Below are 23,596 nucleotides of genomic sequence, written 5' to 3' on the forward strand. Positions count from 1 at the left end.
ATCATCGACTAATATCTTGTTGATGATATTGAAAACTTACTAGTGTTCATATCCTTTGTTTAACGTTACTAGGCGACAGTTTTATAAACGTCTACCGAAAACGACATAAATGTCGTCTCCCCACACAACCATTAAACGACATTTTGGTCGTTTCACCAGCCAGAGGGTTAAAATTATTTATTCACAAATATTTCAGTAGCTTTAAAAAGAATACGCAAGCAACCTTCAAGGTGAGTCGTTGCTTGAATATTACCAGCTGAGAGGAAATCCCAGATGGGCATGGATTTGTTACCACTGCCATAGTTACTAGCATTTTAGTTTCTAATCAACTAACTATAATCAGATTTCCCCTCTTCCTGTCATAGGTGTGTATTTATATTGTCAATTATGTTTATGTAATGTCAGTTTACCTGCAAGCATTCATAAATTTTGCCTCATTTTATTACCACCGCAAACGATTTTTACAACAGATTTTTCATGATAGGAAAGGAGTTCAATATAGCCTCAGCACTGCTTGCATATGCGTGCAAAGCGCAAATATTAGCTTTATGATAAAACAGGATATGTCGTGTTAACCCAAGCTGAAAATCAGCGGCTATAATAAAACTTTGTAAAATATTCAAAAGATTTTAATAATGCCTATGAAATCTTGATTTTTTTCGAATTTGTTTTGAGGGCATGATTTGTCTTGTTGTTTCTCTTCTTTAGCCCTTAATTACTATACGATTCAGGGTGATCAACATTGCCTCTCAGGGTGGTCAACATTGCCTATTTCTGATCTTCTCTTATCTTGCTACCTAGTGCCCCGCCGGCAGCAGAGGAAGAGGATCCTAACGATGAGCTCACCAAGTTCACAGCAGCAAGATTTTCAGCAGCTCCCAACAAGGAGTTAGCTTCCTCTCTCATCGCTTCTCGTCAGTCACCTCTGACAGCCGCTAGCGAAGAGGCCCAAGATATACCTGCCCCCGAGAGTGGCAAACCAGGTACTCAGTCTTAAGTTGTGAATACACGGGCTAAAACGTGTAGGGCACAAATGCGGGACCAGGGTTGCCTCCTCAATAGTTGGCTGTAGTGTTTGTGGGATCTGCTCATGTTTATATCGTTTTACTGTGTATACTTGTTGACTATTAACTGCCAACACTTGTTGACTATTGACTACCCACACTTGATGACGATAAACTACCAACACCTGTTGACTATTAACTGCCAACACTTGTTGACTATTGACTACCCACACTTGTTGAATATTAACTACCAACACCTGTCGACTATTAACTACCAACACCTGTTGACTATTAACTACTAACACTTGTTGACTATTAACTACCAATACTTGTTGACTATTAACTACCAACACCTGTTGACTATTAACTACCAACACCTGTTGACTATTAACTACCAACACTTGTTGACTATTAACTACCAACACTTGTTGACTATTAACTACCAATACTTGTTGACTATTAACTACCAACACCTGTTGACTATTAACTACCAACACCTGTTGACTATTAACTACCAATACCTGTTGACTAGTAGTTGAAAGTTTTGGTTGAATAACTCAATATTACTGTCTGTTTTTGTAGCCCGAATTTCATTCAGTAACATATTATCTCAACCCCAAGAGGACTCCCAACTTAGTCAAGATAGTCAGAGTTCCCGCTCCAATCCATTCAAAGTAAGGGTGCCATGAGGCCCAACCAGTCTTCTTCGCTAAAACCATTCTGGTTTTCAATTATTCAGCTAGGTATTTTGTTATTGAGACATTTCTATCTGCTTGTCTTTGACCAGAAGTATATTGTATACCTTTGCATGAAGTATATTTGCGAAAATATTTCGACGAATGAGGTTGCATGAAAGTGTAAACAGAAACCATCTACCACAACTACATCACATTTGAGCCGTTTTGGAAAGAGACTCCAAACTATGGCGGTTTCGTGATGGCTGTGATTAACTTTTCGTTTTTTAGCTTTCAAGAGCTTGTAATCACATTTCCACATATTTTGCACCTACAACACAACAGAGTAAGACATGTTGAATCTTTTGATATCAAATAACTGTAATGTGAATTTTGTTGCAAGTCAACCTTTAAGAAGTCTGTGATACATACTTTGTGATACATACAACATACTTTGTGATCAGTATATGCAGTATTTAATATCGAATAGCTGCAAGGTTATGACAGTATTTTAGGGGCGTATGTCAAGCGTTCCTTTAAGAAGTCTGTGATAGTGCATGAGTCTACCTTAGTATCAACATTTAAACTGCAGATTTGTTGTTTCAGATCTGTTAGGAGTTATCCCGATATCTTGACAGAAAAGTAAAGTAAACTGAGGTCACTCCTTATTCCTATACAATAGACGCTTCTACGACAAAAATAATCCATTCTGAGAATTTGTATGTTGTAGGGATTTTACATTATACTAACAGTAAAGTCCATGTAAATTGTCTTATCCATTCCAAGATCTAATTGTTTACTCCGATCTAACACTATTGATTTTTCAGCTGGGTGTATTTTTGTCCCTTTTCATACATCTTATCGCTGTGTCAACAGCACTGGCCGCAGGTTAACAGTTTAACTATCCGTCTAAAGGAGTCACTCCGTTTCTTTTACATTGCCCACAGTTTAACAGAACACTTAATTGATGTTGCTACTTATTCCTATTCGTGACTTTAGTTGGTTGATCTGAATAGGATCTACTTAAAGATGTAGTTGCATCAAAAATGAAATTAGGACCCATAAAAGGCTAAAACAGCTACAATTTGATGCCATTTTAGTCTTTGTAGACCAACCCTGTCCAGAGATATATGCGTTTGAATGAGGCCCTCTTTTAAAAAGCTCACGTTCCAGCGGGTGCCTATTTCGTGACGTCACAAGCAAGGTATCTGAAACGAAACCACGAGCAATAAATATGAGGTCGATTCGTTAGCCAATCATGCGTGCGAAATTTTTATATAGGCCGTAATAAATGTTATCACTCGTAAAACGCGTTGTCTGTGATCTCGAAGATTCTCATCGCTAGAGAATTCATTCTCATCGTTACTGATTCAACGCGTTTCAACAATTACTAAGTTATACATAGTTTTAAAATGGCTTCAAGTTCGAGCGACCGCTACTCAGAGTTATCTGAGCAACTTTTAGTAAAAGATTAGAGTAGACAGCCTATGGCCAAAGCTGACAGGCGTCAGCAGCGTTTTGCTGCAGAAGAAGACAGAATGGAGGTAAATTAACTTAAAGTCTTCTATACTTTAGTAAATGTAATATTTTTTATAGTCATAAATACATATACTAATTAATAAAATGATAATTCTTTGCTATCTCCAATCATCGTTTCATAGCTTATCTGCCGTTTTACCTAGCTATGATATTTTTTTCGAATTATCTTTGGTAAATTAGAGTCATGATTACAAATTATTTTCACTCGTAGGAAGTGGGTAAAATCGATTGATCATTGCAAATCTTTAATTTCCAGAACCAAAGCTTCGAATCGGTGGCTTGGCGTACTTGTGCCTTTATTAAATGTTTATTCGTTTTTAAAATTACACTCGCAATCTATTTAACTCCCAATTTGGAAGCTGTCAATAGATACGCTTTAGAATGACATATCTATGAATGACATATTTATTGCATCTACTTTGTTTACATTTACTTGTTTTACTGATTACAGAATGTTTATGTCGTCCCACCAGCCGAAGAAGCTTTGTCAGTGTGGAAACTGCCATAAAGGAGAAAGCGAGACTTGAATGCGTGCTGGATGATGTTTTGTTTGAGTTTGTTGCAGTAGATGAATTTGTCTTATTGTATCAGCTAATACTATGTGAGTGGCCACGACTTGATGAATATTTTTAATAAAAGCTTTATGCCGAGATGAAAATATTTTTGCTTGTAAAAATTATGTAATAAAATAATATTGTTGAAGATAATGCAAAACATGATTTGCAGAATATTGTAGTGAATCGGATATGGTATATGGGTGTCCGCAGAACTGGAGAATGTGAGTTCAAATCCAGTTTGCAGCAGACTTCTCATCCTTAAAACTCTATCCCTGTCTATATTCTTTTCAAAGAGGTGGCTTGTTTATTTCAATTATTTAGCATTCGGTAAGAATACTAGTAAGAAACTAGTACGCAGGCAATAGGTAATAGGCGACATAATGTGGGCGGAGCTTATGGGAGGCTGTATATCGTTTATATGGGTAGCTGCAGAACTGTGCTGATACAAAGACCACGTTCTACATAAAGTGACTTGACAGAATTACCGTAGACCGGTAGAATTGGTAGTCGGTACCCAAATGTTTACACAACATTTGGAGAAAGTGAGTAGAACAAACTTTCAATTTTCGTTATTTGAGGCCTTTTAAACATTCATAATAATGCATCTGTAGCAGGATTTAAAATTTTATTCTAGCCAACACAAGCAAATACAAAATAAGATATATGCCAATAGAGCCGCGTAAGACTAGACTTTTATCGCAAATAGCCGATATGAATACGAGAGATAGAGACAGGTTGCCAAACGCGTGACATCATTTTTGGCGAGGCTGGGCACGTTTTTGTGGCCTGAGCGTTTTTACGGCGATCAGATTTTTTCGGTTTTAATCTTCAAATATCTTGGCAATGCGATCGCGTAACACAACAAACAACATATCAACTGATAGAGAAAAAAAATGCTTTCTTTTAAGATCAACTTAAATTTTGACGCAACTACATCTTTAAATCATTATTTTTATTCTACAGCTTGTGCTTAAGTCTTTGATCTCATAGAGCGATAGAGTGACTCTCAACAGAAATCATTGATCAGTTCTTATCTTAAAATGGGGTTGGTAGTTCCAATGACTCCTACATATAAGTGTTCTGTGTATCGCAGTTATTGGTTTCTTAGAATGCCAGGAGCTATCATTACTCTGGTTCGCTGTTATATTTGATACACCTCTTAGATGCTGTCATTAAAGGATGGTGAGATTGCCTTTTCTGATTAGTGGTTCATTAATAAGTGTAGCTCACTCCGGTTTGCTAATAATCTGAGTTGTGAATTCTGATTGGTCGTTTGTTGTTGATAGAGAAAGTCGTCAGAAGCCGTCAAGCATACATCTATATCAGACCTTCATAAAATGCTGGATGATCAGGAACAAAAGAAGATAGAGCAGAAGAAGGCTCTAGCTGTCTCCCTGCAGCCACCCAAGGTCAGTCGAGTTTTGTTATTCAAGGTTTAGAGTGGATACGTCTGGTTAAACTGTTAAAAACGTTAGGTTGAATTCAGCTCATACTCTAGACCATATAGTACAATATATGGTCTATAATCTGTAGCCTGTGGTTTATAATTTAGAATGTATATGTGACTTAGCTGGCAGTTTATGTTATTAAGTCTACAATATCAAGCTCATAGCAATACAGTTTTAATTATTATTAATTAATTTAATTATTGATTAGTTATTTTATTTTATGGCACAATGAAAAAAATTTATTTATAAAAATGATTGTAGGCTGCCCAATAAAAGTGTCTATATCAATAAGAGTGCTTCTGCACTCTTCAGGTGACCGGTATATCCACCGGTCACCTTATGAGTGCAGAAACATGAAACAGACTTGTGACCCCAAAGAAAATCATCAACCCGCAAAAAAATAAGTAACTTCAACCTATTCCAACAATCTAGTTATTTATAACACTCCAAACTTTTCAGAGCGTAGAGTGCAGTTAGCAGTAGGCCTGACTACTGGTGCAGTTAGCAGTAGGCCTGACTACTGGTGCAGTTAGCAGTAGGCCTGACTACTGGTGCAGTTAGCAGTAGGCCTAACTACTGTATCCGTAGAGTGCAGTTAGCAGTAGGCCTGACTACTGGTGCAGTTAGCAGTAGGCCTGACTACTGGTGCAGTTAGCAGTAGGCCTGACTACTGTATCCGTAGAGTGCAGTTAGCAGTAGGCCTGACTACTGGTGCAGTTAGCAGTAGGCCTGACTACTGGTGCAGTTAGCAGTAGGCCTGACTACTGTATCCGTAGAGTGCAGTTAGCAGTAGGCCTGACTACTGGTGCAGTTAGCAGTAGGCCTGACTACTGTATCTGTAATAGTTACAGTAGTTAATATAAAAGTTTAAATGTGAAATAATTAGCAAGTAATGTAATTAGCTAGGTAATGTATGATTGGTTTCAATGAAAAAATGAATTGACACCGATACAATTATACGAACTGAGAACAAAATCAAACTCACGAGTATGTTGAATTCGTAATAACAAAGAGTACATAGAAGCGTGTCCATAAAAAAGGTTACTGTTGCTGCAAAAGATATCCATTAAAAATTTTAAATACGACTATATTGGTACTTCTTGATAGTCGATACTGGCACAGATGTAAAAATGAGATATCGAAATTAAATCCATCAGTGAAGCGCACTACAGTATGTTGTCTGACCGAACTGAGAGAATGTAGAGGCGATTTCTACTCGAGAATGTCTGGGAAAATTTTTTAGTTTAACGATGTCTAGCGATTGCTCTTTGCGATAACCGAAAATTAAAGATTGAAATTGTTCCGTTCTAGTTGCACTGTAACGAAACAATTGAAATTGAAACGACACTTAAATATTAAATATACATGTAAAGAAAAATGAATAATGGATTTTGAAAAAGTTTTTAAAACAATTCAAAAGAAGAACAAACCACAAAGTAATATTAATTCTTAGTAAAACGTACATATTTAGCATTAAAAGCGATAAGGATACCGTAGATAAACCAAAGCCGGTAAGGACAGCTTAGTTTTGTGGTTAGGTGCACATGTTTGCAATCGTCGCGAGTTCAATACTAGTAAGGTGGAGAATTTTCATTGCCAGATTTTGATTGCTATAGCTGGACGCAGTGATGACAGAAAGCAAAAGACCAACTAACGACAAACATTGAGAAATATACTCTACATACACATATACGTACATACACATATACGTACATATACATATACGTACATATACATACACATATACGTACATACACATATACGTACATACACATATACATACATACATGTACATACACATATACGTACATACACATATACGTACATACACATATACGTACATACACATATACGTACATACACATATACGTACATACACATATACGTACATACACATATACGTACATGCACATATACGTACATACACATATACGTACATACACATATACATACATACTCATATACAGTGCACCCTCGAGATACAATGTTAATCCGTTCCAAGGCTGGCATCGTATGGCGAAAAAGTCGTATGTCGGGTATAGAAACCATTGTAATTATACAATGGGAAAAGAAATGGCAAAAATCGTCCAAAATATTATTAAAATGCTGTACATATTAAAAATTAGTTACAAAATACTATGTTAACTTTAGTAACTATAGTTACCTGCAGTAGCTGCATTGTATTAAGTGCACCTAGTGATTATAATCTGCAATACTGTAAAATGCAAAATTGTAATCTGTGTACCAAATGCAGATCGTACAGTAAGAAGTTCTTACCTTCAAAAGGTACGCATTACATAAACTTTGAATTCACTTTAAATAAGTTTAGCTTGTCGAACTCACACTTGAAACTAAGTTTTAGTATGTATTTTGAACTATTTTACTGAATTTCAACTTTTTATCATGAAATTTCATCCTTCATAAGTTTCTGTCTTCACTTTCATTATAAAATTTAGTGTGTCTTGTTGAAACCTTTTTCAACCAGACTTCAATAAGAAAGACCGAGTGATGCAGTTATCGAAAGCGGCCTCTCACACACCTGACCATTTAATGGCTACCGAAAATAAAAATGAAATTTTATTTACTATTGTACAGGACGTGCATACTTTTGGAGTGACGTGACTTTAGCTGGTACATGTAGGGAATAAAGCAGAGAGGAGGCAAAAACGTATCAATGCTAATTATGTTGCTGTACACATGAAGATTAATTTAATACGTAATGAAATGGAATTTTTAGCAGGCTAAAGAAAGTCGTCCAGTCCTGTTCAATTTTTCTTCTGGTTTAAAAGAAAAAAAATGCTGGTGCAATCCTGAATACTGCTAGCTAGCTAACTCTTGTAGAAGGATCCAGAGAAGGTATTACAGTAGTTTTCTTGTAAGAAATGTGCACAAGAATCAATGTAACCATACGTACAAAGTTTGTACGTATTTATTCCCTAGAGGACAGGGATTTAACAAGTTTCAGAAAGTAATGCGAATGCATCAACTATCAGTAGCTAGTTATATGAGTTACATGCATATGATGAATTGTATTCACGTAGGAGATAACAACAGGCCTGCCAACCCAAGAGTGGGGCAACGCTTGAGATTTGGTTTTGGGGCAATAGATGTATCAATGATAGTGTATATAAAATTGTGGAAATTAGGGCAAAAATCTCACGCATTTTCATTTTTTCTTTGGGGTGAATGCGTGAGTCTCACACCCAATGCGTGAGAGTTGGCAGGTATGGATAACAAGCCCACCTGCAAAGACATAAAATTAGAAGAAAATAAAACAGAAAATCAAAAGAAAACAAATAAAATATGAAAAACATGCCACACAAGAGATAAATAATATATATTGTATTATACATGCATTGTTTTAATGTACCAGTCCACATCAGTAAATTAAACACTTGAAATATTTTTGCCAATGTGGGGTTTCCTGTATCTTCTACTTCCTCGCCCTTACTAAATGGCTGCTCCTTTTGAATGCTGATCGCGTGCATGGCCTTCTAACTCCTTCAAATCTTCAGTCGTAAGCTCCTTCTTGTGCTTGCTTTAATATAGTTCTTGTTTTAATAATAATTGCAAATGCTGATTGGTTGCGGTCATATTCCTTGACAATGTTAATAATAAGGGTGCCTTCTTCTTATTTACGACATCCAACTTTGTTGATATAGAAATCATTTTTTCTTTGTTTCGTAACGTTTGTATCGGTCTCAGATTCCATAGCTAACGAATTAAATGTAGATATTTGTAGTTATATATGTATGCTGACTAAAAGTTTATAGTAAAAGATATTATAATGCTACAAATAAATATTTGCTCTCACTTGTGTATTTTATACGAAATTTTCCCTTGGCGGAATGATGACATGAGAGAAGTCGATCATCTTGTCTCTTCTAAACGTTCTGAAAATGTTTTCGGCAAACTATATTTCGGTGTCTTTTTTTATTTCAACATGCGTTATGAGCACACCGACCGCCAAATTTTAACTCGGGCGAAACTTTTCTCAAAATCTTATGGTGAAATAAAATTCGTATAGCGAGGTGAAGATCTCACAATGTTTAACTTCGTAAGGTAAAAAAATCGTATATCAGGGTAATCGTATCTCGAGGGTGCACTGTACGTACATACACATAGTCGATAGTTGATAATATGTTTGTATAGTTTATAGATTACAGAGAGGAAAGTGTCTATTAGAGATTCGTATTTGTTTAATAGATTATAGCAGGACTAACAATGAATACTCATAGTTGTTACTAAGCTGATGTTAGCAAAGCATCGTTCTGTCTGTTTCTTGGGTGAAAGAAGCTGCCTGGAATGCTTTAAAACAGACTTCTTTGTTATAGAGAGGTTCATCCTACTTTATTCCTTTGCTAAAATAGTTTAATCCGTCAATGCCAGGAGACATTAAAGTATTGTATCGCCCCACACGGTTTGACTGGATGTTTCATCGATGAAATGTTGGTCCCTTTTTAGACAAAACAGTCCAAGCTCTTTGTAAAATCTGCAAAAGCCAGTGAGACAGATTCAGGTGTTACTGATGAGAATGTGGAGAAACCACGGAAAAAAGCGTGAGTTGAAGGTCTCTTTTCCCTAGACTGCAAGTATTTGACTTCATGGAGTCAAACCTCTATCTATGACCTCTACAACATACGGGTTTTCAAGGAGAAAATGCAAAATTTGACACAACTGCCCAAGTAATTCTTAACATATAATATCCAAAGTTTTTTAAACGAATGTGAAGAGGCAAACAGTGAAAATGTAAAAATTATAAAGTTATATATGGGTCATGATCTCAGAAACCATGGTTAAGTCGGGTGTGTGAGATTGGAGTTATCTAGAGTATCAGAAGGAGAAAATTCTCAAGAGTTATTTTGCAAAAAAATTATGATTCTGGCTTAATTACAGCAGATTTTATGGTCAATCAACTGAATGCACGTTCACCATTAGTCCGAAAATATTGTTCTGAGAAAACTGGTGTTAAAGGTTGACTTGCAACAAAATTCACGTTACAGTTATTTGGTATCAAAAGATTCACCATGTCTTACTCTGTTGTGTTGTAGGTGCCAAATATGTGGAAATGTGATTACAAGCTCTTAAAAGCTCAAAAACGAAAAGCTGCCGTAGATTGGAATCTGTTTATTTATCTGACGTAGTCATTACAGTTTGGTTATTGTCTTGTCACGTGATGTTCTCACGTGGTTTGAAAGGCCAATAAAAAGCTCAATATAAACTTATCATAGCACTAGTTTATGACAAACACTTCGGGTTTTACCAAAGACCCCGTATCAAATATAGATGCTCGCTACTTTACAGTTTTATTTCGGCATTATTCAATCGTCAAGTCGTTCTCTGATCATGTGACCCAATACTTCGCAAATAATTTTTGCAGCATTTTTCGATTATAACAGGTGACCAACAGACTCGTCTTAATTATCAGACAATGATATGTACTCCTTCGAGGTGAGGTTAAAAAATTAAATGAATTTTTACGGTAAGTTATAAGATATCACTTCTAAAAGTGACAACATTACAATGACGATAAAATAGACGCATAAGAACAATAGACATGGTTTTATTGAATGCGTGAAGTATATTTGTGAAAATATTTTGACGAATAAGGTTGCATCAAAGTGTAAACAAACCATCTACCACAACTACGTCACGTTTGAGCCCTTTTGGAAAGAGAATCTAAACTACGGCGGTCTCGTGTGGCTGCGATTAACTGTTCGTTTTTTAGCTTTTAAGAGCTTTTAATCACATTTCCACATATTTGGCACCTACAACACAACAGAGTAAGACATGGTGATTCTTTTGATACCAAATAACTGTAATGTGAATTTTGTTGCAAGTCAACCTTTAAAGTTTGAGAAACGAAAACCAATGCACAATTTTGTTTACATTTCAAAACGTCATAGCAACCAATATCAAGAAGTTGTGATATTTATCTAGATTTCTGTATTTATATACAAAAAACAATGCTGAATTTAAAAATCTGAACAGATTTAGCTGGTTGTCATAGAAATAGTTGTATATCTATCACAAAATGTGTTACTCATTCTTAATTCTGCAGATATTAAAAACTGCTTGGCAGTATCACGATTTTGGACGCAGCCGTAGTATCACCAATAAAATCTTTAGAAAAATAATAACAGTAACATATTGCACACCATCGAAAACTATAAATTTCGCTCTTGTAAAATCGAATAATTATCCTTATAATTAAATCTTATAATAATTTTATAAGAATTTTTAGGGACATATCAATGTCATTCCCTTCATTTTCACTGTTTTCGACATCAGTTGGAATACCAAAGTACTCATTAAGAGTGTCCAAAATGTCAGTTATTTTTAAATCGGCAAAAAAATCGATTACTTTTATCAGATGCCATGATTCAGTACTTCCTGTTTAGAGTAGCAATGGTTTTAAATGGGTTTTTGAGAGTTAGAGACTTCTGTTGGCTAAAATGACTTCAGATTCAGAAGTATCACTCTTTGATTGGTCCGGATGCACGTTCCAAAAATCGTTGCCAATAAATTCAGTAGTGTAGCTTCAAAGTCGGATAGCTCAACGTAACCATGGTTTCTGAGATCGTGACCCATAGTTTTAGTAATTTTATAACACCCCTTGTACTTTTATCCATATGCATTGCCATCCCTACACTTTAGTCGTGTTTCAAGGTTAAATTAACAATAACCAACCTTTTTGATAACATTTGACAGTTTCTTTACGTGTCTCTCAAATGCAATTTTTATATGTAATAAATGATTCACATAATGAATTAAAATAAATATAATGGTTCTTTTATGGGAATACTAGCCCAATGTTTGCAGTTGCAGGTAATGTGGTTGCCTGCCACTTACCATTGGTATGACACCTTGCCAAGGACTAATTTGAGTAAGCTAGTATTGTTAACCTTACTAATAAGAGCCGTGAGAGCAAGCATAAAATGATGTTGCGTCGTAATGCAGAGCGGTATGCAAATGTTCACTGATATATATCGCCCAATGAATCTATCAATATCGTGAAGCTGAATGGTTTAGCATATCATCTACTGGACGGGAGGTTCCGAGATCAAATCTTTTGCGATACTGATCTTTTTTCTCCAAGATTTAATCGCTATAGCTGGACAAACAGAATCACAAACAAACTTTGAGATTTATATATATATAGATTTAATGCAACATTTGAAAATGTTGCATTGAAAATGAAAATTGTTCTTATTGAAAATTCATGGATGCAAAGAGCTACTTACAAGTAACTCTGAGTCAGTTTATGATATGCTACTGCACAGAGGATAGTCATGCTTGTAGCTGTTTTTAGCTCTCGAGCAGTTAAGTTATCAAACCGACCAAACTGTGTTAAAAACATTTTGGCAAGACAAACTAATAATAGAAACACTCCTTATGAAGCCATAGCAACTACTGTAGACACTCCTACAACGTAAATAATCTGATCCAAGAGCGTTTACATTATAAGACCAGCAAAATACATGCAAATTGACTAATCTGTTCCAAGATCTTTCAAGATCAAGGTCCAAACTCAGTCCTTTGGCCATACAATAAAAAAAAAACTAGACTTAATTTTTCAATTTGTTGTCATAACTGTTTTATTATTATATTGTCTTGACAACTTTTCTACTTTTCTGATCAATTTCACTGGTTTTATCGACTCTGTTTGCTGTAATTTTACCATAAATTAATGGGGAGCGCGCATCTTCGACTTTCATTTACAATAGTTTGTTGATTTTTCTAGAAAGCAAAGTTTATTCTGAAAAGTAAAACTAATGGCAAATATTTCATATGTCGTCAATAAAGCAAAACTAAGATTTTTTATTATAGGAGCGGTATCCACCTGTTCGTAGCCTATCTGTATCCAGGGGTTAAGGTTATAATAAAAGATTAATATCAATGATACTCCAACTCATGGCATTCTTTGGTAGAACGTCTCTGTAACACTTGCACCAATCGATCGCCTTTAAGTATTTCTGAACAATTGCGCTGCTACTTATTCTCTGTTCTGTCAAGGTATCATATATGTATCAAGACATCATATCAGACAGGTATATTGCTTAATCCAAGATCTAATCAAACTCACCCCTTTGGCCATACAAAAAGGAGAATATTGACTTAACCTATTTAATTTGTTGGCTGTACCGTAACTACAGTATTATTGCTTCGCATCGACGACTTGTTTCCTTTTTCCGATCAATCTCACTGGTTTTATAGACCATGATTGCAGTAGTTTTGCAACAATTTGATGGGCAGTGCACATCTCCAACATTCTTTTACAAAGATTTGCTCATTTTTTCTAAAGATCAAAGTCTATTTTGCGACGTAAAACTAACAACAAATATATTATAGGTCTACAATAAAGCAAAACAACAAAATACTTTTATTGTAAAAAGCGCCACTACCTGTTCGGCGTCTATCTGTATCCAGAGGTCAAGGTTAGGATAAAAGATAACTTTCGATGATACTCCTATCCATAACATTCAGATTGATGAACTGACGCTGTAACACTCGCACCAGTCGATCGCCTGTAAGTTTTTATGAACAATTGCGCTGCTACCTATTCTCTTTTTTGTTGAAAAATCTGACGATCTATCACGACGAACTAGAATGTCATGGAAGTTGTATATATAATAGATCTACATGTAACGCTATACAGTACGTACATCGTTTTTTCTCACAAATGTGGTGAGATATCTTACCATTCAACTCAAATTTGAAAAGTTGCCCCCACTTGACACTATACGTTGTATGAAATTTGTTACGTACTACGAATCAAATACTTTGCATAAGTTTTTTACATTGTCAGGAATTTTCGTTATAAGAGGTATGTGTTATAGGCGAGTCTACTGTATATATGCACCATGATATTCACTAATAGTAACTTGCAGACTGCTTTGGGGAACTGCGTATCATGGTTTTTTACAACAACTTTGGTTAGAGCAAGTTTGTCATAAAAACTAAATGATCATTGTATGTTTCATGTTGAAATGCCTTTTTATAAGACAAAAGAATAGAAATCACTTCAAATGTCATTGCTCAGTATACTAGCGTGAACAGCTAAAGGTATTGCCAACGTCTGCATGCGCCATAAAGAAATACGTGTTGTAGGACCGCATTCGATGTGTACCACAAGGAAAAGTGTGAAGGAAGGTCGAGATCTGAGGCTATGGATAAATTCAAGGCACTCAGCAAGGAAACCAAGAAGGTAAACTTAGAAATGTATATCATTCGTGTACGTACATCTTTTGGTTGTCAGTGTTACTGCTGGTTTGTCCATTTGTATAGACCGGACAAGTATACTCATTTGTGTATGAACACAAAATCATGGCGTGTACTTTATAGCTCATGAAAGCTGCATAGCTAGTCAAACAGTCTCTATTTTATAGCTCATGAAAGCTGGTTAGCTAGTCAATTAGTCTCTATTTTATAGCTCATGAAAGCTGGCTAGCTAATCTAACAGTCTCTATTTTATAACTCATAAAAGCTGGCTAGCTAATCTAACAGTCTCTATTTTATAGCTCATGAAAGCTGGCTAGCTAGTCTAACAGTTTCTATTTTATAGCTCATGAAAGCTGGCTAGCTAGTCTAACAGTCTCTATTTTATAGCTCATGAAGTTGGTAGAATCCTGCTTCTCCGTCCGTTCAATCTCTTTGAATATCCACTCAAAATTTATGGTTTTCAATGATTTTTTTATTTCGACTCAAGCTATATATATATATATATATATATATATAATTTTTCATTCGCATACTGATTTGTGTATATGAAATTCTCCGATGAGTTGTACCATTCTGTCTGATATGATGGTTTTCTGACGGACCAAATCAAGACGAACAAGTTTACATTATTTGCTATGGATTTTGATACTCGTAATTATAACCAAAGTAACTTGCAGAAAAATTTTGCTAAATATAGATATCCCTCTAAATAAAAACAACACTTTATCAAAAATCATTTCAATAGGATTTGAGAAAACCCTTTGAATTCTTGATGGTGGATTGTTTTATGACATGTCAAATATCAGGAGTCTATTGTAAAAGTTATATTATATGTTAACCTTTTGCATTATACTCACTATTTTGGTCATGACTAATAAACAATTTGTTTGTTCTTCATGAACCCATAATTAAAAGTGATCAGTAGAAAATTCTCCCCAAAATGGTAGTAATAATGATAATATTACACCAATATCCATGAACTATTTCATTGAGGTTGCCGTGGTTTTAGTGACGAGTGTACCTGAGACGATCAATCGTCAGAGTAATCAGACGTAGGTTCTGGTTCAACCTATTGTCTACAGACTCATCCATATACTGACTTGCAACCAGATATGAAGACTTGAAAGGTTTAGATGAACTATTCCAATGCTCTTCAGGAGCAGCCATTGTTATAGCATATCAAAGTCCGTTTTTAATTCCAATTTTTTTTGTTTTTTTTTTAAAACGCCGAAAGCAAAACGATCTGAATAAGTAACAATTCTATAAGTCTAATATTTTTACACAAAATTGCTCCTTGCTCAACTCGGTCAGATACTTCGACGTATGTGAAAAAGTGGTCTTTTAAAAATGCTGACACCGCCGACCTCAAAGCCACTCTATCCGAATCAGTGTGCAAAATTTAGGCAGTATAAATGTCCACTACGACTGTCAAAAAGTTAAATGCCCAAAAATTTAGTATTCAAAGATTGCGGGCATCTAACGATCCCTGTTCATTTGATGGTCTGCTACTTTTTATTGCATCTGAGATTAGGAGAGATCGAGAATGTTACATCATGTATGTCTGTTGCCAGATGTACACTCGGAAAGCAGACCAAATAAACCAACCATCAGAACCTGCTGCTGAGCTCAAGGTAGACGAGTCTGACAGTGAAGCCGTGGAAAAGAAGCGAAAGCTTGAGTCTCCCACCAAAGAGGATGAGGGGATGGGTAAGAGGAAAACACTGGGCGCCAGTGACAACACTAAGTCTAAACTCGCTGCATTTGCTACCAGTTAAGGCTATACCTGTCATTGCCCTGAGGGCATCAGTTTTCTTGCCATCCACATCATTTACAGTAAAGCTAGCTCTGAAATACTTCTGATTGTATTGGTGTCTTCGTAGTAATGAAAAGTGCTTTGACTTCATCGCTGCTCAACTGTAAGTAGTGCATAGCTAGCTAGGATGTTTTCGAAAGTCACTAATTTTATGCTGTCAGCGATGACGTGCACATTGTCATGCGTTGGGTTACCATTAACGTATTCACTACCTCTAAGAGTGTGTCCAAGATTAGTCAACAACTCTGGTTTGAGTTGCATAGTGCTCATCTTTGCAGTTTTGCAGATATTCGAGTGTTTTATTTCTAAAATTTGAACTGTAAATAAATGCCTCACACCTGCTCATAACCATACAAATGATTTTGCTTTTCTCTTTTTTATATTGTATGTTTTACACTAATTTATTACAAACTAATATTTTTATCTTCTCAGTTAGTCCAATAAAGTATTTATAAAAGGTGAATATTCTTGTGTTTCTGGTCTTCTATGTAATGCGGTCTTTTTGTTGAGCATCTCACAGGGCTGTTCATATGTCTATGAATGCTCAATATGACTATGGTTCTGTACTCGTGCGTCTGTTACAGTGTAACTTGTAAATCTTCAAGGAATTATTACTTTGTGTGAAGCAATAGTGCCACTTGGATGAAATTCTACTTATATGTATGTTGTAGAGTCACTTATATGTCTATAGTAATGCCATTTATATGTCTATGGTAATGCCACTTATATGTCTATGGTAATGCCATTTATCTGTGCATGGTAATGCCACTTATATGTCTATGTAATGACACTTATACATGTATGTCTATGGCAATGTCATTTATATGTCTATGGTAATGTCACCTATATGTCTACGGTAATTTCACCTATATGTCTATGGTAATTCACTTATATGTCTAAAGTAATGTTACTTATGTCTATGGTAATGTCACTTATATGTTTATGGTAGTTTCACTTATATGTCTATGGAAATGTCACTTATGTCCATGGCAATTTCACCTATATGTCTACTGCAGGCTCACGTGTATGCTTATGTGTCATATATCTATGATGTTGCCATGTATTAATGAGGCCTTATCTATGTTTTGTAGGAGTGTATTATATTTCATGTAGTCATTTCCACATCCCTCATTAAAATTGAGCTTGAATGATCTTAATAACTGTTGGATACCAGATTCCTTGCATCTATTTCAAAGGAACAGAGGCTATCCCACAACAGGTTCATGACTCGTAACTTCCTTCCGTTTCATCACCACTCTGTGGTGTCTGTGAGAGGTTTGTCTGACCACTTCCTGTAGTGGATGCTGCAAGCGAATAGGACAGTTATGCTTAAGAATATTTATTGGTTATTTTAGTCATCGCTGGTCAGAATCTACCTGGTCCTAATATATAAATTATTAAAACTAGCATGCTAGGCTGTGGAGCCTAGTCCCGAAATAATTTGGGGAGTTGTTTTCCCACCCGGTCCTATGCCTGCGTAAACTTGGCTGCATATATTTGCTTTGTCTTTTCTGTACTCTCAGTTTACGCAGGATTATGAAATTGTTGTCACTTTGTGCATGATATAGTTTCAGTAAAGTTTGAAGTTTTAAATCGAATTGACTATTAGTTTTTGAAATAGCGCCAAAATTACAAGGGCACTTCTAACTGATCGAGAAATGAAAAATGGCTGCTGTCAGAACATTATTTTCTTATAACACACTAATTGAAATTCTTGGTTATGAAGGATGAACAATAGACAAGCTGCAAAGCTTCTCAGCAATAAGTGGTTTACACTAGAACTATTTGTATTTCTATTCATAACAAATATACCCACTCTATCAGACGCTGGTATACTGTAATCATTACATTTCTTCAGTTACCTCTAAAACATAAGTTCTTTGAAAGAGTGTGAATAAAAACTACAAGGTTTTATTCACACTCTTTCAAATATACAGTATGCAATTCATGTATATATTCTACAAATGGAGTATATACATGAATTGTATGTACTCTATTTGTTTTCTATTTTTTCATTGAGTTCTGAAATTTTAGAGCTTCAATATGATACTCAGTTCAAAAGGAAATTGTGTTATTCTAAGTACTTTCAGAGTGTATGTAGTTGTTAACACGGTCTATGATCAGGACACCTGCTTTTATATACAAGGTTAGGCCTCAAAATGTTAAGTTTGCTGTCAAGAGACCTTATTAAGTGCGCGTGAAGACTGTAGAATTAAATCTACTTTTTAGAGTCATAACCTGCAATCCCTCCAATTGATAGCAGTCTCCGCAATCTAAAGAAGCTAATTGGAGAAGCTGATTCTTCTATTAGTGTATTATAATGAAATATAGCAATGAGAGAACAACTCTAACTGCAACTGTTGAGTTAACTACGATTTGACTAACGATACACTGGAGCCTTGAATTACCATCACTTAAACATGAATCTTTTAAAATATGGTGTCAAATTTGAGCAAATACAAAGTAATCTCTTATTTCTAAATGTTCTTGAAATTTGAAAGTTCTGTAAGTAAAATAGAAAATAAAACATTAAAATGATATACTGTATGTGTAAATTAAGTTGATTTGAACTGTATCTAGTGTAAGTTAGAGTATACCCAAACTTACCCTTTCATTCAAGTGTCTAAGGCAGTAATAAAAACCTCCATTGATTAATACCATATTGATTTAATTTTATTATATCTAATTTAGTTTTTTCAATTTGTTTTTTCTAAATAGTGTTATGTAATGCACTGGTTTTAATGCCTTATTTGATTACTTGAGGTATTTATCATGGGTATTTGGACTCTTAAAGGAATTAAACAAATTATTTTATATTATTATACAAATTTGTTTCAACATGTAATGGTTTTAACACATGAAGAAGTTATGTGGAGATTTGACTATATTTTTTTGTATTGAGTATTGTAAAGTGTTAGTTGGTGAGTTACCTGCTGTACTAAGATGGTTTTACTATATAGTCAGTCATAACAGTAGTGAACATGCTTGCTATGATAACATTACAGTTGTATGCATTTCTATCCTCACCGATTTATGTCCCAATATTTAGTCTGAAAATTGAGCAATTACAAAAATAATGACGACCAGCAAAAATTATTTTTCATCTTTACTTTAGTGTTTGAACACATAATAGATGGCTTTCATGATTTCATCAAAGTCAGTAGAGTAGAGCAAATACACAGAAAAGTGAAAAATGGAACAGCTACTTTTAGAGTTGGTAACAATAAAAAAGTTAATGTTTGTTTTAGCCACATGAAACCTACCAGCTGTGGTGGTGAAACCGCTTGGAGTTCGACTGGTACTTGAAGCTTGTAAGCTGTCCGTGTAATAGCTTGACCTTCGCCGGGATCTCTTGCTGTCCTCTCTCTCCAGTTGTTCTATAAGAAACAATTGCGTTAACAATTAGTCTCTTTGAACGACTCGCATTTGCTTTATAACTGGTCATAGCATGCAGAGATGCTTAACCAAGGTATCACAACCCCTAAATGGTGGACATTATTTAACCGTTAACAGACAGGTGTCTGAAAAGTTTGGTAAAAGATACGGTAACATGTAAAAACTCAGATCTTTGTAAAATAATATTCGTCTTTTACATATTGGTTCATACCAATCGAGAGCTCTACAACTTCTATCTCTAACAATACCCTGGCAGTCTAGTGTGTGGTGAGAGATTGTCAGGTGGGCCGAATAAAGCACAGATAATAACTATGCGCACAGTTATTCTAAATGCCTTAATGTGGTTGATATGTGCAGGTGGTAGCATATTGGGTTAGTAAAACAGCTGTCATGAGTTCGAATCCCATACTAAGCAATCCGTCACTCCAACAATGGCCACAGATGGATGGACAGACATGGCTCGCATTATAGCAAAGTTGTGTAATGGCTTTGGATCCTTGGGTGTAGAAAAATTAGTCAATAAGCTCTCTATAAAACAAAAAATTACAAAACAAAAAATTACCCTAGAATATAACTATGATATCCACTACAATTAATGTTGAAGCAAATTCAGAGTGAAGGTTGACAACCTGGCGACAGGTAACTAGAGCAGCAGTTTGGTCGACCAATCACAATCAAGAATTTTAAAAACGGAAGGTTTTCAGAGTTGATCAGAAGGAGAAACAAGTAAGGAACTAGGTGTTCCACTGTTTACCATTTTAACCATTTTTAATTTAGTTAATAGCTATGGCATTGCTATGATGATGCTTATGCGCAGCTACAGCTGAAGTATTGTCGGAAGGAGCCGACTAAGATGACCCCCCAGACGTGACCTGCACGATAACCTCTGACTAGAGAGCCCCTCTACCATTCATCAAATGGCAGTTTGCCAAACTGGAATTTGTCATAGACATCCACGCCTCGCGTGTTTCTGTATAAAGGTTAACGTCGTATTCCTTATCCTGTGGCTGTTGGAGGGTATAGTGACAAAAACATCCTGATAATTCGCCACTACCATTCACTTGCAACTTGATGGAGCTTGTTTCAATGTTTTAGAATGAAAAATGGATTACCCTCAACTGTGGTTTAGGCTAAAGGTTGGACCAAAGGCTAAGTACATACTAAGGATTAGCACTGGTCCTCTCTCTCAACAGCTCATTTATTAAGGTCGGTGTTCCAGGTACTAGACAGCGATGCCTTAAAATACATAGATTTAGTTCTGGATGTAGAAATGTCGTAGTTCCATTATGATTGTTAAAGCCTTAGAATTTAATTGCTGTTCATCAACCTTGATAAAAATAAATAGCCCAAAGTATTGCTACTTGGGTTATTTCCTGCTATGAGTAGCACATCCTACTGCTATGAGTAGGATGTGCTACTCATAGCAGAAAGTTAGACAGGGTTGGAAGTTGTTTTTACATAAAATCGATACTCACCATACTGAAGGAGATCATTGTATTGAGCCTTATTTTGTTTTAACCAAACTTCTCTGGTCAACCACAGGCAGCAGCAAGCCGGCAGCATTGTCAACGGTATTGCTAAGAGCATTACTAAGATTCGTCTACCCTCACTCTCTTTCATCTCGTCCTCCAGCAATGATGATTCATCGAGATGAATTTCCTGGTTGAAGCAAATATCTTTGTATTTTAGTAAAATGTTGAATGGTTGTACGTAGCGGTGCAAGAACTAAGGGTGTGGTAGGTCTGTTGATGTTGAGATGGCCAGTACACTTGTATTACTATGACAACAGGTTTTCTACCTTTTTTAAACAAAAATACTTTGCTTGCAGTTTTTATTTTTCTCGACTGACTCCAGTCAGGCTATTGCTAGCTAGTTTGCTGAACAAGCTACATGGGCTGGTTTGGCTGTAGAGATCAATGTAAGGTTGTCTGCTCTTTCTGTCAGCACAAGTGACCTTTTTTAGGAGATTAAACCAAACCCATAGTTCACGGGTCGGTCACTCTCTACCACCACATAATAACTATTCGTAAAGTTAAAAATTAACTTAGACAAAAGATTCGTAGATTTATCAAAATGTATCGACATTTTTTATCATTTGTGATTGCTTTTGATGTTTGAGGTGATCTGATCGCCTCTTGGATAAAACTTGATCACGATTAAAATTATCAGATCAATCGACAGTGCGATTATAACATTTAAAGTTGTGAAGAGACTGACAGAATAGAGATGGTTCATGCTTCAACTTGAACACAATAGCCGATATGAACCATTGCAAAGATAACAACTAGTGATGTCACCTTACATGGATTTTTCTTCTGAGCATTTTAATCGCCAACAAGTTTTATTGACTTTGATCTAAAAACATCCTGGCGATCAGATCATCTCAAACATCAAAAACAATTACAACCGATAGAAAATATCGATACTTTCTAATAAAACTTTAAAATATTTTGTAAGTTTGTCTTTAAGCCAGTTGCCTTATTTTATTTGACTATATCTAAAGCACATGCAAATGACACTTTCACTATTACTCAGGCTTTATTTTGTTTGAGGTAGAGCTTCGCACCACCACATAGCCTAATAGCTTCAAAGGTGAAACTTCAAGTCAATGTGTCATGTAACCATAGCCTGCTTTGCCTATCATCAATCTATATTTTATTCTCAATGTATAAGTAAACCAAGAAAAGTCGTTCTAAAAGTTTTTTTATTAATAATCATCATCTATGTATCAAAATATTATTAAAGGTTGACTCACAACAAAATTCACATTACAGTTATTTGGCATCAAAAGATTCACCATGTCTTACTCTGTTGTGTTGTAAGTGCCAAATATGTGGAAATGTGATTATATGCTCTTGAAAGCTCAAAAACGAAAAGCCGCCGTATATTGGAATCTCTTTATTTCGATGACGTAGCCACGAAATTTGGTTATCGTCTTGTCACGTATGTTCTCATGTGAATTGAAAGGCCAATACAAAGCTCAATATAAAACTTATCGTAGTACTAGTTTATGACAAACACTTCGGGTTTCACCGAAGACCCCGTATCAAATATAGATGCTCGCTACTTTACAGTTTTGTTTCGGCATTATTCAATCGTCAAGTCGTAATCTGATCATGTGACCCACTACTTCGCAAATAATTTTTGCAGCACTTTTCGATTATCACAGGTGACCAACAGGCTCGTCATGATTATCAGACAATGATATGTACTCCTTCGAGCAAAGGTTAAAAAGTTTAACAAATTTTTACGGTACGTTATATGATATCAGTGATAAAAGTGACAGCATTACAATGACGATAAAACAGACGCTTAAGAACAATAGACATGGTTTTATTGAATGTGTGAAGTATATTTGTGAAAATATTTTGACGAATAAGGTTGCATGAAAGTGTAAACAGAAACCATCTACCACAACTACATCACATTTGAGCCGTTTTGGAAAGTAATCCAAACTACGGCGGTCTCGTGTGGCTGCGATTTTCTGTTCGTTTTTTAGCTTTTAAGAGCTTGTAATCACCTTTCCACATATTTTGCACCTACAACACAACAGAGTAAGACATGGTGAATCTTTTCATATCAAATAACGGTAATGTGAATTTTGTTGCAAGTCAACGTTTAAAAACATCTAATGTCTTTAGTTCTATTCTACTTTAAGTTTGCTTTGTGAGTAGATTCCTATCCATTTTTGTTACACGTATTTTACCTGCTGGGCACTTACTCGGGTTAGAAGACCCCTTAAGAACGATATTAAGCCTCCCTCAGGCTAGCAGGGTAAGTTTACGCGCTGTCTTTATCACAGATCTTATAAACATCTTATAAACTAAAGCTTATAAAAGCGTTAACACTTATTTCAAATTAGAAAATAAAAATTTGTGTTTTAGGCGCTATACAATCAATAAAAATCATGCATCATATTTCATGTATAAATTTGACATGATTA

General features: G+C 35.5%; 2 protein-coding genes across 2 annotated transcripts in view; one reads left to right on the plus strand and one right to left on the minus strand.

Moving 5' to 3' along the window:
- Positions 1 to 16,681, plus strand: part of LOC137397542 (WD repeat and HMG-box DNA-binding protein 1-like) — a 65,706-nt gene extending 49,025 nt beyond the window's left edge. Inside the window, exons 21-26 of the mRNA XM_068083834.1 lie at positions 802 to 983; positions 1,587 to 1,678; positions 5,061 to 5,183; positions 9,687 to 9,781; positions 14,334 to 14,430; positions 16,016 to 16,681. Coding sequence (XP_067939935.1) covers positions 802 to 983; positions 1,587 to 1,678; positions 5,061 to 5,183; positions 9,687 to 9,781; positions 14,334 to 14,430; positions 16,016 to 16,219 — 793 coding nt within the window. The 3' untranslated portion in view covers positions 16,220 to 16,681. The remainder of the gene's footprint in view (positions 1 to 801; positions 984 to 1,586; positions 1,679 to 5,060; positions 5,184 to 9,686; positions 9,782 to 14,333; positions 14,431 to 16,015) is intronic.
- Positions 16,682 to 17,463: 782 nt separating this feature from the next.
- Positions 17,464 to 21,264, minus strand: LOC137396584 (uncharacterized). Its single transcript, XM_068082895.1, has 3 exons — positions 21,129 to 21,264; positions 19,521 to 19,634; positions 17,464 to 17,561 (listed from the first exon to the last, which is right to left on the minus strand). The coding sequence occupies exons 1-3, from the start codon at positions 21,238 to 21,240 to the stop codon at positions 17,479 to 17,481; spliced, it is 309 nt and encodes a 102-aa protein (XP_067938996.1). The 5' UTR covers positions 21,241 to 21,264; the 3' UTR covers positions 17,464 to 17,478.
- Positions 21,265 to 23,596: the final 2,332 nt, after the last annotated feature.

This window comes from Watersipora subatra, chromosome 5, assembly GCF_963576615.1.
Source record: "Watersipora subatra chromosome 5, tzWatSuba1.1, whole genome shotgun sequence".
NCBI classification, from domain to species: Eukaryota; Metazoa; Bryozoa; class Gymnolaemata; order Cheilostomatida; family Watersiporidae; genus Watersipora; species Watersipora subatra.